Source organism: Melanerpes formicivorus, unplaced genomic scaffold (assembly GCF_026170545.1).
Source record: "Melanerpes formicivorus ecotype bairdi unplaced genomic scaffold, bMelFor1.0.p_v2 SCAF_50, whole genome shotgun sequence".
NCBI lineage: Eukaryota > Metazoa > Chordata > Aves > Piciformes > Picidae > Melanerpes > Melanerpes formicivorus.
The window spans coordinates 5,079,629-5,095,304 of record NW_027142402.1 but is presented as its reverse complement, the minus strand read 5'-3'; the positions used below and the strand labels follow the sequence as shown (position 1 = coordinate 5,095,304).

Here is a 15,676-nt window from a genome sequence, read left to right as displayed (position 1 = left end):
GTGAGACTGACAGAGCACTGGAGCAGACTGCCCAGAGAGGCTGTGGGGTCTCCTTCTCTGGAGACATTCAAAACCCACCTGGATGCACTCCTGTGTGAACTAGTCTAGGTGAACCTGCTCTGGCAGGAGGGTCAGACTGAATGATCTACCAAGGCCCCTTCCAACCCCTCACATTCTGTGATATCCTTTGGGGGTGCTTTTAGTGAATTCTAAACTCCTGGGCCTAGACCTTTACTGATTAATGCATGTCCTAAAGAGAACATATTTAGTTGTCTTCCTTAAAAAAATTGACCTAAATGACACAGATGACGAGTGAGAGCACAGATGAGTGAAGGGACAGTAAAGACAAGATCCTTGTGGTGCCATAACAAAGAGGATACTTTACTTACTAGCCTTGAAAGTCTAAATGGGGTAATCTAGAAGAACCTTTGTGAAGTCTTTTTGCTGCAGTGTGCCTTCTAGTATTTACTACCTCCTATCAACATTGCTGTGCTCTTCTTTCTTTGTTTCAAATGGGTGGAAGAATCCTGTCTGTATGCCATGGAGCTGTCTCTCTGAGCACTGTGTTTTCTTTGGGAACTTACAAAGTTAGTTTAATTGGAAAGCTGCTTTGCAGTGCCACACAGCTCTGGGCACAGCCCACCACTACAAAAATGTATCAAAAGACTATTATAGCTTTTTGTAAAGTGTGTGTGTGTGTGTTTTCAGACTGAGGCAATGGCACAGGCTCTTTGTAGTTACTCATTCTTTGCAAGTCATGCTTAGTTGTCAGATGTTGGTCCAAGTTTGCAGAGCTACAGTTTTGTTCTCTCTCTGCTGGCAGCGCATTGGTCGTGCTTGCTCAATATGTGTCGGTAAATACTGCTCTGTCCATTTCGGTGCCAAAGCCAAGGAGTGTCTCCTTAAACTCTGTTGTGTGCCTTCAGAAAGCTCAGGTTGGTTAAGTACTTCATAACCTGCAGTCACCCCTCCCTGCTGGGAGTTTCTTCTCTTGACTAGAAGTCCCTGTTTCAGCGTGGGGTTTGCCATTAGTTCTTAGGAAAGAGCTAACCTCTTTCTGTATCTTTCAAGTGTTGACAGAAGGAGCCAGAGAGTTTCCAGCATGCTTTGTCTTGGCCTGGGAGCAGCAGCTCTCATGCCCTTCACACTCCTCTGAACTGCTGTCAACAGCACTTAGTCACAGGGATATGGACCACAGGCAGCATCCACCCTAAAAAGTTGCTTGCTTCACATTTGGATGGTGAAGCTGGATTATTTTGGGGTGTCCTTGTGAAACCCATGGTAGGTACTAATGCAGAGAGTTGACCACTATTGATTTCACCCTGAGGATGGGAACTGCTCCTTGCTAGAAAAAATAGCCTCATGTCACTCTCTCCAGAGTAACAAGAGTGTCTGCAGTCTCTGCTAGAAAGCAAGCTGCCTGCTTGTCCTTTGCCTGTGTAGAGTGAGAGTAGTTTTCCTTGAATGAGGCAGGCAGATCCAGCCTGCAAAGTGGCTTTGAAACAGGGCCCCATATTATCTCTGTTTCTGTCTGTTTCACTGCCATGGCTTTTGTTCCCTTTGGAAGCCACCCAACATACAGTTTGACATGACAAATTATTTGTTTTCATAGTCAAGTATGTGACCCACTTCTGGCCACATCTCTCCAGGCTCCTGATCCCTAGGAAATCCTCTGGTGACCTGTTTGCTTCCGGGTTTAATTCTCTTGGAATAGTTTTGCCCTCTTCACATGTTAGAAAGCCATGAAAACCTACCTGACTGATGTTGAGGGAGAAGCTTAGATATTTTCTTTAATGCCATCAAAATAACTGGATTTTGGATGGGCAAACTTTAAGCCAGAATGCCAGGGCTGGCAGGGAGAGAGAGCAGAGCTGTGGGCATCTCTTGTCCTTCTTCGGTGGGCAGAAATCACTTGTACTGTGGGAAGAGGGGCTGGGAAAGGAGAAGCAGTTTGGCATTTAACCTGCACCTCTGATGATCCAGAGATCCGAGACATGTTTGCCTGGCTTCACCTCGTGGTGCAGATACAGAGATTTCACCCCATCCTTCACAGATTTCAGGGCAATGGACAATGCTTCCTCCCCCTGGCCTCAGGGTCAGGCTTAAGTCCTTGAGAGCTGCAGAATTCCTTAAAAGAGAGACCCAAAGAGCTGTAATGACAGGCATCTTGTAGAAAGTTTTTCCTACTTTCACTAATGTGGTGTTTGATCCTTTCCTAAGTGGTAGCTTATTTTAGGCAGGGGTGCGTTTTTGACCATGCAGCACAGTCTCAATTTACATTTCATTGCAATTAACCTGCCTGCCAAGCCAGTTGGGCAGCCAGGGTGAGCCTAGGACCTTCAGTTTACCGAGGAGGAGAGGTGGTTTCTAATGCACCACTGGAATTTTTCTTTGAGTGGGTTTCAGTCCTGGTTTGTTTAGTTAAACCTCAGTTTGAACACTGCTTGGTGGAGACCACAGTATCAGAAGGAAATGGTTGCCTCTGCTTGTTTCCCATGACCTATTACTTCAGCCTCCAAGGGGATGCATCTGGGGACTGCTCTATTTATCTAGCTGACTACTGGTTCAGTGGGAATTTTGACACTGGAGGAGAGTCTGGCCAGGAGAGGGGAGGGGGGAAAGGAGAGAGGAGCGCTCCAGATTGGCAGCTCCTGTGGGAGAAAGGAAATGTTTTGCCTTACAAAATGTGAAGATTAAAGCCTCTGGTCACTCTCTCCTCAGCAGTTGTCCTTCTCTTGGCTTAAGTGTTTTAGTACAGAGCTCCTTGTTGGTGTGGGGAGGAGGTGGTTTTCTCCAGCCTTGCTTGATCTCTCGCTCCCTTCCCCCACTGTCACTTTTGTCTCAGATTAAATATTTTGAAAGGAAACAGATGGGGATGCTTTGAGCCCCAGCAGGCTGGAGTGCAGGATTCCTGAACCTGTATGGGTATTACTCAGTGCAGTGGTAACACTTTACTGACCAGTTTATTTTCTTTTTGGTTTGAACAAAGGAGGCCTGACTGCTCCTGATTTATGAGAGGTAAATAAAAAGCAGGTCGTTGTCTGCGCTGCCATTTCTCAGCATCTGTCAGGAAGGAAAGAGATGGTTGTGTTGTTAATGATTTAAAGTGTGTGACTAGCAGCCATACACTGCCATTACATTATAACCCAAAAAAAAAAGGTTTTGGCTTGTAATGAGCATTTGGCTCCTCTTGCTAGCAGAGGAAGTGAGTAATCAAGGGGGAAAAACATGCCTGGTAAAGCGACGCCCATCGCAAAGGCTGCGCTGGTGGACAGGATTGCAGCCTGCACCACTGGGGCTTGCTGCTTTTGCCTGTTGCTCTTGCAACATCTTCCCCACCCACCACAGTGTCAGGCATTCAGTCTTGTTTCCTTCCATTGGTGATGGTGCTTGTGTCTGTCCTGTAAGGCAGGACTTAAAACTCCCAGTATCCTACAGGCCAGAGATGGACTTCCATCCGACACAGAATTTCCCAGGCAGTTCTGCTACCCTTGAAGTGATCTGGCTTGCAGCTCTGTGGAGTTTTGGCCAAGCATAGGGCATTTTTGTGGAGAGTGCTGACTGCTCCATAGAGTTTGTGGGGAAGAGTTGTTACTATTCTGAGCAGTAGCAGCTGATACAAATTTAAAAGTGCCTTAATAATAATAATAACAACCCCAAAAAAGCAGAGTTCTTTTCCAGGCCATGTTTCTACTGCATACACTGGCAGCACTTGCAGGAGCACACATTAAACAATAAGGATCTTTCCAATGCCTTCCAGACAAGTCAGAGCTATTCTGGGAGCTCTAGTGTGTGTTTGTAAACTCTCAGATCATTTTTGCTTCGCTAACACTTAGCAATACCTCCTTGCAGCCCTGCTTTAAAACAAGTGCTGCTTGTTGTTTTGATTTCCTAGAAATGAGCAGGGATTTGTTTAATGTTTTTTCCCCTCCTTCTAGGCTTTCCCCAGTCCTTTTGTAGAGGCTTGGCTCCCAGCTCACCAGCTAATCAGATCTTGCTTGTTCACCACTGGCTGTGCTGTGGGCTGTAACACCCGGGGCTTTGTTCTTGCTTTTACCTGCCAGCCCTGGGCAAGCCGTGGAGCGGCCAGCAGGAAAGACTCTTGCTCTTAACAGCCAGTCCCTGGGGTCCCAGGTGGGGATCACTGGTCTGCTCCTACAGAGATGCCATCTGCTCCGTGAGAAGGAGCATGGCCAGGTCAAAAGGAAGGGTGAGGGGAAGTGGGGGGGGATGTGAGGGCAGCATTTAGACTCCCAGTTCCCCCCCTGGACCCCCATTTCCTGGGGAGGGGTCAGCCTGCGGAGCCTGCTTCTGATCCCTGACGTTTTGCCAGGCTTGTGCTTTCACGTTGGTTCTCGCAGCGCCGGAGAGGGAGCTGTGCAGTCCCTCCCACACGCCATCCCCCTCGCCTACCAGGGCTGACTCGTTTCCTGTTCCAGGCTTGCCTCAGCTCTTGGCTTTTACCTTTTGTGGCTTTCCCTTTCCAGCCCCAGGAGCAGTTCGGTGCTGCACAACGTTCACTGCTCACTAACCCAAGAGTTGCTCTGGCTCTCGGGTCTTAGGCCTTGGGGTGCTGCATTTGGGTTGGGTTTTGTTGTGTACAAGAGGCAGCAGCTTTGTAGCATTTCCAGAAGCAGGATCAGGATCAAGCTGGCCATGGCCCTGGGGCAGGAATTTCAGAGGTTTTTGCTTCTCCAGAGGGATTTTTTGCTCCACTCAGAGGAAACAGTGCTGAGAGTTGTACATCAAGGTCACTCCGTTATCCCAGCCCCCTCCACTCCTCCTCATCACGTGGCCTGCTTATAGCTGACAAGGAATTAAAATGGGGCCACTGATTGATTTTTCCCAAGGAAATGCTCCTGGGACATAACCTGTCTGAATGCCTGGGCAGAGCCGGGCAGAGGTCCCAAGAACAGGGCTGAGCCTCGCAAAAACCCTCGGGAGGAGGCAGGGCTGGCTGCCCTAACAGTAAATTGTACAAGCAGCTTTGACTTGATGTTGTGAGCAGAAACCCAAAAAGGCTTTCCTCAGGCTGAAATGGTTCCCAAAAAGGGACAGAGATGAAAGCTGCAGATTAGTGCCTCACTCTGGGGCAAGGACAGGCTATCCTGACCTAATGAATGGAGAGCACTGGTGGTTTGTACTCACAGAGTTACTGACCTGCTAGTTTGTAATGAAACGAGTTCCAGCAAAGCTAAGACCAGAAAAAGAGAAGGATAAATCCCCCCACTGATGTAAAATCTGCCTCCAAAGTAGGAGAGAGGCTGCCTTGTCAGCTGGGGTAATTTGGCTTATCAGATTTATTAACATGCTTGTCAGTAATATGCATTTTATCTGATGCTGTAATTTGTTTGCAGCACAGAGTCAGCTTGTTTAATAAGCTGCTGAGGCCTGGGTAGAGGGAGGGGATGGGATTTTTAATCAATGTGTTGGGAAGAGAGTAAGCCTGGAGACTGTGTCAGTCAGGAGCCATGCACAGCGTCAGGAGGCTTCAGAGCAGTGCTCAACACGTTGGGGGATTTTTTTGTTTTCAAAGACATGTCTCCTGTGCCAGACACTGTAGGGGAGGCAGCAGCTTGGAAGGATCCCTGTTGGACACACACACATCCACACAAGCTCTGTGTAATCCCTTTGTGCTGTGGCAGGGTGTATGTGGTACCTGCAGCTGTGCAGTCATGGCCACGCTGATGCATCCTCACCGGTCTCTGTTGTCCCCTCACTGATGGCTCTGCCATACTGGGTTGCAGGGAATCATCAGCATGTGTTGCAGGACCAGCAAACCACGAGGCTCTGCTAGTGACTTCTCTGCCAACCTGGCCTTTCCCTCCTCCCCATCTATCATTCAAACCAAAGTTGAGGAAATGCTGCAGAATGCAGACCATGTGATTTTTGTGTTGCTTGTTTTAGCCTGAGAGACACCCACAGCAGGGGCCACAAAAAAATGTCATGAGTAGTTCTCTTGTCATGGAGAACCCATAGCACAGACCATTTGTCTTCTCCAGCAGTGCTCATTACAGTGCAGTGGGGCCTGTACTGCTCTAGCTCTTGAGGAAAGAGCTGTGCTGGGATTGTCCCTCCCTTCTCACCTCCTTACCTTGCTTCTCATCTTCCCATGGTCCCTCAACACACCACACACTCCCCTCCCAGGGACACACCAGCAGTAGGTAGGGAAGGCAAAAATGCCAGGGGAGCTGGCCACAAAGGAGTCTGAAGAGACTTCTTTCCTCCAAAGATGAGGTGTAGGTGATTGCTACCACCAGCAATTAGCCCAAGGGAATTAGACCAGCCTGGGCCCAGCTTCTCAGAAAAACACAGCTGATCAAAGAAATAAAACTAAAAGTGTTGCATCAAATGTGTGCAACACAGAAATGAGCAAACCCTCATACTTAGCTACCTCACACCAGCCAAGACCCAAAGCTCCAGGCTGCTGGGCTGCCTGCAGCTATGTGTTCAGCAGGCGTGGGGTGTGTGCTCTACCTCAGCTGCATGTATGAGAGCGCAGGGGAACGTTGGCCCCTGTTCATGGCAGGCCTGCACAAGCCCATCTAAAGCCATGCACTGTGGGCTTGGGGAACTTAGCCACCACACACATACACAGCCTGCAGTTCTGGGGATTGGCAAGGGACATGCAGCCCCACAATGTGCCAGTGGCCAGGGGAGCTGGTTGCCAACCCCACGTGCCTGCCAATGCCTCTGGAGCACGGCCAGTGTCAAGGACAGAGGCTCAAGTGATGGCAGGCTGCTGCTGCAGAGATCTGGGACACCATGAGCAAGGCAGTTTAGAAGAGAAGATGAAATTCTGTAAACTTTCAGTCTTGTAAATGAAGATTAGTCTCATGAAGTCTAAGGGAGACTGAGTTCAGTGTGGAGTGCCCATGTTTTAGCTCCTGCCCACATATCAACTAGTGCAAATACAGAGGAGGCAACTTCTTGTGAAAGTGAATAGGCACCTAAAAATCCTCCTTTCAAATCTAACCTCTGATGTGTTGATGCTTAACTAGATTTAAATTCCTGACTTCAGGCAGTAGGGATTTGAAACTTTGTCCTGCATCTTTCCATTTAGCAGGACTTGCTTGAGCCACTGCAGTTCTCCCTAGAAAAATGCATTAGTTTCTGAGGAATACCGTCTCTTGGAATCACTTACATGTAGAGCAGGAGAAGTTTTAGCACAGCTGATGTTTTATGAAGCCAGTACATGAGAATCACCGTGTTTGCTTTGCACTCTGAGTCAAGTCAGACCCCGCAGCATACAGCAGAAGACGCAGGGCACCGAGCGCTGGATGCGACAGCAGAACAGCGCCGGCAGGGAGCTGTAACTTCACTCTCTGAGACTGATTTGTCCACGTTGTTACACTTTCCACACTCCTCCTGGAAGCCAAGGGAACTTTTATGAGGGGGAGGTGAGAAGCCCAAGTCAGCCTGTTTCCAAATGGAAGCGTGTTTGTCACTAGGGCTCGGCAATAAGCAACGCAACTCTTTTTGCCTGTACGTTAATCCAAGGCACGAGGGACGGGTCTGCATATTTTTTTCATGCATGCTAGGAGTTAATTATTACCACAAGACTTTTCTTTAAAGTCATAACTGAAAAATATTTTCCCTAAGAAAACAGTTAAATGATTGGGAAAGCAAATAAATCAGTGTTTAAAGGCTTGTTATCCTACCACCCTTACCACAACTGGCTCCTGCAAGCTCTGATGATGGATGAGCACGTTAGAACTGCACGTATTTAAAGCACTGCAGGCTCTCCAGTGCCAGGAGCCTAAAGTACACTGTTAAGTTATAAATCACAGGCCAAAGTTGTGCCTTGACATCACTGCACTCTGAGCAACTCAGATAGCAGCATTGTTTGGAAGTCCTGGCATGTTTCTAATGAAATATTAGGTTTGTTTTCAATTTACATTTTTACCATCTTTCTTTGGTTTGTGTTTTGCTCAGCTCAAGCAGAGGAACAGGGAGGTGCATTTCCAGCCCTCCACTGGTACGTGCTGGCTGGGTTTGACTTGCTGATATCACAGGGAGCTGTTAATTTAAAACATTTTGCAAGGATGTGTGTTGGATTTGGCTTTCTGGTTTTCAGAACTTCATTTTTCTCATGTAGAACTTCAAACCTGAATTAAAATGCCTTAGCCTTCTCTTGGGACATGGGACAAATCCACCCCTTCCCTGCTAAGACTTTCCTTCTGCCCTACATGTTCCACCTGCCTGCCCCCTCAGACCCTGGAGCTGTTTATCACTTGCCTGCAGGTCTGCACACCTGCACGTGTTGCAGAACACCACAGTCACCTGTGAACTGATGCTTCAGTTCTGCCTCTGTTCTGATTAAGACTCATTTTTTTCTGTCACTAGGTGCAAAGTTTCCCATCAAATGGACTGCCCCAGAAGCAGCCTTGTATGGAAGGTTCACAATAAAGTCGGATGTGTGGTCTTTTGGGATCTTGCTGACAGAGCTGGTTACAAAAGGGAGAGTGCCATACCCAGGTAAGAAAACAGCCTGAGCCTTGCTTCACCTGGGGAAAGGAGTGGGAATGAGTGATACGCTTAAGCTGGAATGTTAATTTATGTTCACTGAGCTCAATTTATGATGGTTATCATATCCAAGTTCTGCATATGCTTGAAAACAGTCCTGACTCTGAACGCTGCTATGTGATGGTCATGATAAAAATCACAAGAGGGCAGAAAATCCAACCTATCACTTCTAATAATTTTAATTGTTCTCAATTCAATTAATACACTTTCTAGCCAAGTAATGAAAGCAATGTAAAATGACTATACTGTGGAGCAAATGGCTCTCCATGGGATTGCATTCACTCTAAGATATCAACAGTTAAACTCCCAGAGTGGCTGTGCTCCATTTATTCTGTCACTCTGGGTCTCTGCAAGGTTTGATGACTGAATGTCTGCTGTTGCCAAATCTCTCTTTGATAAACTGTTCCATTTCAATCCTTGGTTTTGAGATGGATGGAAAGGAGAGGAAAAAAAATCTGTAATGTGCAGGCAAGAGCTCATAGCAGGGTCACAGTGGGGCCAGATTCTCTGCATGGGGGAACCAGAGGCCCCATGGCTCTTTCTTGAAACCTTGCCAAATATCCAATGGATTAAGATTTGTAGGAGGAGAGACTGGATCTGCCTGTGCAGAAAGAGCTTTTTCATCCTGTTGCCCCCTTGAAGATGTAGACTTTCAGGTGAAGAGAAAAGGGGTGAGGAGAAAGCAGTCTGTTACATAGAAAAGAACTTAATCTTTTCATTTTCTTATCAGTGCTGATACCCAACAACAGGGCATCCAGCTGCACCTTTCTTCTTTTCATTAAAAAGAACAAAGATCTCTAAACCCTCACCAGTCCAGCCGTGTGCGTTTGATGGAAAGGGCCTAAAGTTGTGTAGGATTTAACTGACTGAGAGGGCCTTGCTTCCAGAGGGTGGTCAACACTCCTCACAGCCTTCATTTTGCATTTGAATTTCAAAAATGTTTAGAGGTTTCAGTTTGGTCTCCTTTTCCCCAGTCCCTAACTGGGAAAGCTTTTATGGGCTGAGGCAACAAGAGAGGGGAAGTGAAGCTTTCTCAGAAGAGTCCATCTTTGCAATGTGGGTTGAAAAGTGGGCTCAGATTTCCTAAGGTGACAAAGACCTCCTGAGCTTCTCAGGAAAGATTCATATCCCATTACTGTGCTCTCATCTCTGTTTTTCCTTTTGGGGCTGTTGATTTGAGTTAGAAACTCTGCTTCTAGATCAGAATGAACCAGTGTCAAAAACCAGCCTGACTCAGTTGTGTGTCTCTATTGAGAGTGCCAAAGCGATCCGGAACTTCTGGAGTGCTACACAGTTTACCTTCTCAGCTGTGCTAGAGAAGGGCAAATGTGTCCTCATCTGAGGAGCCTTTGAATACAAAGAGAGGCACAGCTCTAGCTTCCTAGGGAACCTAAACTACAGCATTTCTGGGGGTGGGCAACAGCTAAGCTGTTTAGTTGAGAGTCCTGCTTTAAACATGTGGGCGTGTATTGTTTGATCGTTGGTCTCAAAGCACACAGTGGGCCTTGAACGAGCACAATTCTCATTCCAATAGAAGAAAGCAAGAACAAAGTGACCTAAACCCGTCCCTGTACTCACTGGACTTCACAATGCCCAGAGTAATCTCTACAGCTTATTTGCTGTGGATGTGAGGATGCTGCCCAGTGACAGTAATGTTTCCATTAGCAGTATCCAAATCTGTGCTGTTGGCACATCTGCTGTGCTCCACCAAATCAAGCTCCTCAGAGCACTCCAAAGCATTTTCCAGTGTTTTCTTCAGCCACATCTGGAAACCTCACATCCTCTTTTATGTCACAGTAACTCTAACTACTGCAGCTTTCCTAGGAAGAGACAAGCAGCACTGCATGGCTGTCCCCAGTCCATATGGGCAGTAGATTTGTATTGTATTGAGCATTAGAGTAGCCATATCCTAAGATTATTGGAGGTTTTGTTAATAAAGCTGGATGGTGGGAGGTCATTTCACTTTTGCTCTTCTCAGGGAATAACAAGCTAATGGGAAACTCAACTTTGGGAAACTGGATGTTTCCTTCTTGGTCCAAATGGTAATTCTAGAAACATCATGAGTACAAAGTGACTTTTAAAGGAGGTGAAATAGCTGGAGCCTGCTGAAGAATATTGCCAAGTATTTTATTCCACAGGTTTAAGGAGTTTAGGGTAAACTTTTGAGGGGTCTAGAAGCATACTGAGAGCTGAATTTAATTTATTATTTACTAAAAGAGTTGAAACTCTCTCGGGTATTCATTAGGAGAGGGGAGTTGCAGAGGCTGCTCAGATATTCTGTGTGGTGTTGGAGGTACAGCTACAACAGGCTTCTGCTATCAAAAGAGAAACACTAAAACCTGTAGAATAAGATGAGCAAATCTAGATAATAGATTTGTAAACATAAATAGGCGTTTTAGGAGGTAAAGAGTATGCCTGAAATGCTGCTACTTTTGTAAGTCTGACTAACAATCCAATTGATTGTGAAGAAACAAATGGCTTGGAACCTCATTTTTAAATTAGCAGCACGTGTCAAAGCTGACAGGATTTCTTTGGCAAATCCTAGGTACTGCAGCCCTGGCTGGTTGCACAAATTCCAGTAAGGGACATGAGGATTACTTGGTTCAGTTTCATATCTGGGTTTTACCGGGAGGGAGGGGAAAGGAGAAAGGAAAAGGAGGACATTTCATAGTTTCATAGTTTCATTCAGGGTTGGAAGGGACCACAAGGATCATCTAGTTCCAACCCCCCTGCCATGGGCAGGGACACCCTACACTAGATCAGGCTGCCCAGAGCCTCATCCAGCCTGCTCTTAAACACCCCCAGGGACAGGGCCTCGACCACCTCCCTGGACAACCCATTCCAGGGTTTCACCACTCTCATGGTGAAGAACCTCCTCCTCACATCCAGCCTGAATCTCCCCACCTCCAGCTTCATTCCATTCCCCCTAGTCCTATCACTACCTGAGATCCTGAGCAGTCCCTCCCCAGCCTTCCTGTAGCCCCCTTCAGATACTGGAAGGCCACAATGAGGTCACCTCGGAGCCTTCTCTTCTGCAAACTGAACATCCCCAACTCCTTCAGTCTGTCCTCATAGGAGAGGTGCTCCAGCCCTCTGATCATCCTTGTAGCCCTTCTCTGGACACATTCCAGCACCTCCACATCCCTCTTGTAATAGGGGCTCCAGAACTGGACACAGTACTCCAGGTGGGGTCTCACCAGGGCTGAGTAGAGGGGGAGGATCACCTCCCTCGACCTGCTGGCCACACTTCTCCTGATGCAGCCCAGGATCTGATTGGCTTTGCGGGCTGCAAGTGCACATTTTCCTGGATTATACTGTAGTGACAAAACCTGGCTGGAGTGACTTTTCAGGGAGATAAAAGCACAACAATTTCAGGCAGCAATGTCTTTTTAAGTTCTTTTTTCCCCCTCTATTTTTTAATTTATAAAATAAAAAGGGAAGTGAAGAGCCGTTTATGGTTTTCCATCCCCTTCTCTCACCTCAGGGTGGTTCTTAGAATAGAAATAACCAGGTTGGAAAAGATCTTTGAGATCATCAAGTCCAACCTACTAGCATACAGTTTGTTATCGGGTTTCAGAGGATAAAAATATCAAATGTTTGGTGTCTTAGGGTTACAAATCAGGAAGAGGAGCTGAAACAGGATGGTTTTGTTTCACTTGTCTGAACTAGAAGAAATCAGTGAGATCAAGCAAACCGCATCTGTCTTGTGGATAATTTTCCTGCAGTTTAACAGTGTGGCTTGGTCTGCCCTTCACAGGCATGAACAACCGTGAAGTCTTGGAGCAAGTAGAGCGTGGCTACCGGATGCCATGTCCTCAGGACTGTCCCATCTCCTTGCACGAGCTGATGATCCACTGCTGGAAAAAAGACCCAGAGGAGCGCCCAACTTTTGAATATTTGCAGGGTTTCCTTGAAGACTACTTCACTGCAACAGAACCCCAGTACCAGCCTGGAGACAACCTGTAAATCCCCTGGTCTCCAGACGCTATCACGAATTACCAGGGTGTTCCTTGCCCCACCTTTGCCCTTCAGCTTCTCCAGAGCGCAACGTCGTCCTCCAGCACCGCTGCCGCGCACAGGAGGGGGCTGAAGCCGGGAACTTCTGCAGCCCTTACCTATGACCACTCGTCCTAATAATCTGAATGTCCTGGATGAAAAGGAGAGAAACGAAACACTTGTTTTTTTTATCTTAATCAAAGACTCCCAAACTGCATCGCGTTGATGTTCCGTAAACTGCAAAAACAAAAACCCCACCCACCCCCCTCCTCTGTTCATTGTAAATAGTAACTCAGTGCCAATAACTGATCCTAGTGCTTTCCTTTTTTTAAGATGCAGAACCTATGTGATTTTAACTTAGTCTTCTCCCTGATTCCACTGAAAAAAAAAAGGAAAAAAGAAGTATTATTTTCCAGAAGTGGCCTCTTTGTCTAAAAACTCTTTGGTTTTTTTTCCAATGTTTTAACAAATAAAATCAATTTAAATAAATAAATAAATCAGGACAGGTTGGGGTTGGTTGTTTGGTTTTTTTTTGTTTGGTTTTTTGGGGGTTTGGTTTTTGGGGTTTTTTTTTTGGCCTTTTTTTATATATAAAATATATATAATATATATACATACCTGTACATACAGTATATGGGTGCTAGTGCAGGGGGAGACTCGTTTGGGATGGAATGGATCCTGCTGCCACAGTACCCCAGAAAGCGATAATTTTACTGCAGACGTGTCAAACAAAAGAAGAAACCACTGGTGGCATTCTGAAGAGCCAGTGATCTAATTTTTTGGCTTTTGCCAAGCATGATTATTATTATTTTCTTTTTAAATTGGATTGCACTTTTTTTTTGTTGGTTTGGGTTTTTTGGGGGTGTTTTTTTTTGTTCTTTCCGATTACGTTACCTGTAGATGGTTGTAAAACTTTGCTCTTTCGGGAGCCAGGTGCTGTTATTTACAGTCATGGTTCCCGATGTTTGACCAGTGTGTGATGATCTGTTCTTGGAGTTTAAAAGGAGCATATTTAAAGCAAGAGAGAGAGAGAGAGAGAACAAACAAAATGGCACCATCACCATTTGAACTGGAAAGCTGAAACCGCAAGGACTTCTTGTATCAAAGCGTGTGTACCGAAATGTTTCAAAGCAGACAAACAAACAGACAACAGGAAAAACAAAAAGATTTATTAAACAGTGTAACCACATTCAGATGGTCTTAAAATCATAGCATTTTAGCCATGTCCACCTGCTAAACTGTTGGTCATGCAACTAGGATTCTTCTTCTTCTTCTTCTTTTTATTTTCTTCCCTGTTTTCTGTGTAACATTTTTCCATTGTAAAATGAGTGTGTTCAATGTCCTGTACTGCTAATGAAATTACCTTCTGTCTGCAAGTTCTCCAGTGGAATTACTATGCACTTCTTTTACATTTCATGGGGGATGCACAGAGCAAAGTATTACCTTTTCGGTTGTCTGTCCCAGCCTTGAATTACTTACATTTAACCTCCCCCCCCCCAAAAAAAAAGAAAAAGGAAAAAAAAAGAGGAAAGAAAAAGTATTTCTATTGAGTTTTTAACACTGAGTTGCACATTTTTGAGTTTTAATTACATTTTGTTATGGTTTATTTGCAAGTTGGCGTTTTAAGACTGGTTCACTTTCCTCGTTTAGTAATTCAAACAGAAAGAAAGAAAAGAAGGAAAGAGGGAAAAGAAAAAAGGAAATAGGAAAAAAAGGAAAGAGAGGGGGAAAAGGGGGAAAAAAAAGAAAGAGGAAAAAAAAGAAAAGAGGGGGAAAAAGGAAAGGGGAAAAAAAGGAAAGAGGAAAAAAAAAAGGAAAGGGGGAAAAAAGGAAAGAAGGGGAAAAAAGGGGGGGAGGAAAAAGAGCATTTTCCATTTGGATAGTTGTTCTGTTAAGCTGTGAAGATAACGGTGGAGATGAGATCAAAACTTTCCCAGAAGGGGTGTTCATCCATTTGGGACATCATATTTCATAGGAGCGTGCAGACCAGTTGCCTATGGGACAGCATCTTCCAAATTCTGAAGCCAATGTGTTTTGGACCAGCTGGAGTTCAACTGTCAGGAGGATGGTTGAACGCCGAGCTGGTCTTTCATTTCTCTGTTCTACCAGCAGCCTATTCTTTTGTAGTTCTGTTGCATTTAACGTGAATGCTTCTACAAGAGTTGCAGGAAAAGATGTTTCTATGCCTTGTATTGCTGTTATTGCTTTAAAATACTGTGGGCCAAGTAAGACTTCCTGTTAGCTGAAACCTTTTTGGGGTTTGTTTTTTCTTCCTTTTTTTTTTCCCCCCTTTTCATTATTTAATACTTAGGTTGTGAATCCATATTCCAACCATTCCCACATTTTTCTAAGGAGAACCTTTTTTTCTTCCTTCCCCCCTCCCCATTCCTGAAAACTAACCCAATAATGACTTGAGATTCGGAGAACAAAGGGTCATCCTTGTTTGAATATATAGAAAACATTGACTGAAAATCCTCTTGCAAAGGAGGCTTCCACACTTAGCCTTTCTTGAAGTGTGAATTTCTATGACAATGTTGCTTGTTACCAGACTTCCATGATGCATTGGTTAACGTTTTACATGTAGAGTCTCTAAGTAATGTTATGTACATGATATATTCAATGTTGCTGTACCTGTAGCTGTGGAGTACTAAAGAGACCATAATTCTTGTCAGACTCTTAGCTTCTTGTTAGTACTTACAAAGCAAGTTGTGGTCTTCTTTTTTTCCCCACAGCTACCCCCCTGCCTTAAAATGTCATCCACTGAATTGAGGACTCTGTAGTAAACTCAGCGGGCTGGTGAAGCCAAAATGTCACATCCTCAGCCCAGTGGCAAAGCATGGCCCTTCTGCCACGTTTCTTAGCAGCCTTTGCTGTGCCACAGACAGAAGTGTAGTTTCCATCTGTAACGTGGGATGAGCCTAAGACATTACTTTTGCCTGTTTCTCATTGGAAGCGAGACTCGGATTGGGGCGTTGTTGGGGTTTTATGGCCTTTATTCTGACTCTTGGATTTGCTGTTTCTTGTATTGCATTCAGTCTACGAGTACCATGTTGGTCTCTGCCACATCTCTGCCTGCAACTGGCTTGTGTGCAGACTGGTGCCACTGTTGAGTGGCAAATCCAGACCATTTCTCGTCGGTAGCTCTTCTGCTTCT

The 15,676-nt window shown here is 45.5% G+C and overlaps 1 protein-coding gene across 7 annotated transcripts in view; it reads left to right on the top strand.

Annotated features, from left to right (window-relative positions):
- The window catches only part of FYN (FYN proto-oncogene, Src family tyrosine kinase), a 133,210-nt gene extending 118,966 nt beyond the window's left edge, over positions 1-14,244 (top strand). For all 7 annotated transcript variants that reach the window (XM_068160561.1, XM_068160558.1, XM_068160564.1 and 4 more), the window contains 2 exons: positions 8,347-8,478; positions 12,284-14,244. In XM_068160561.1, the coding sequence (XP_068016662.1) occupies positions 8,347-8,478; positions 12,284-12,492 (341 nt within the window). In that variant the 3' untranslated portion in view covers positions 12,493-14,244. The remainder of the gene's footprint in view (positions 1-8,346; positions 8,479-12,283) is intronic.
- The last annotated feature ends 1,432 nt before the right edge of the window (positions 14,245-15,676 follow it).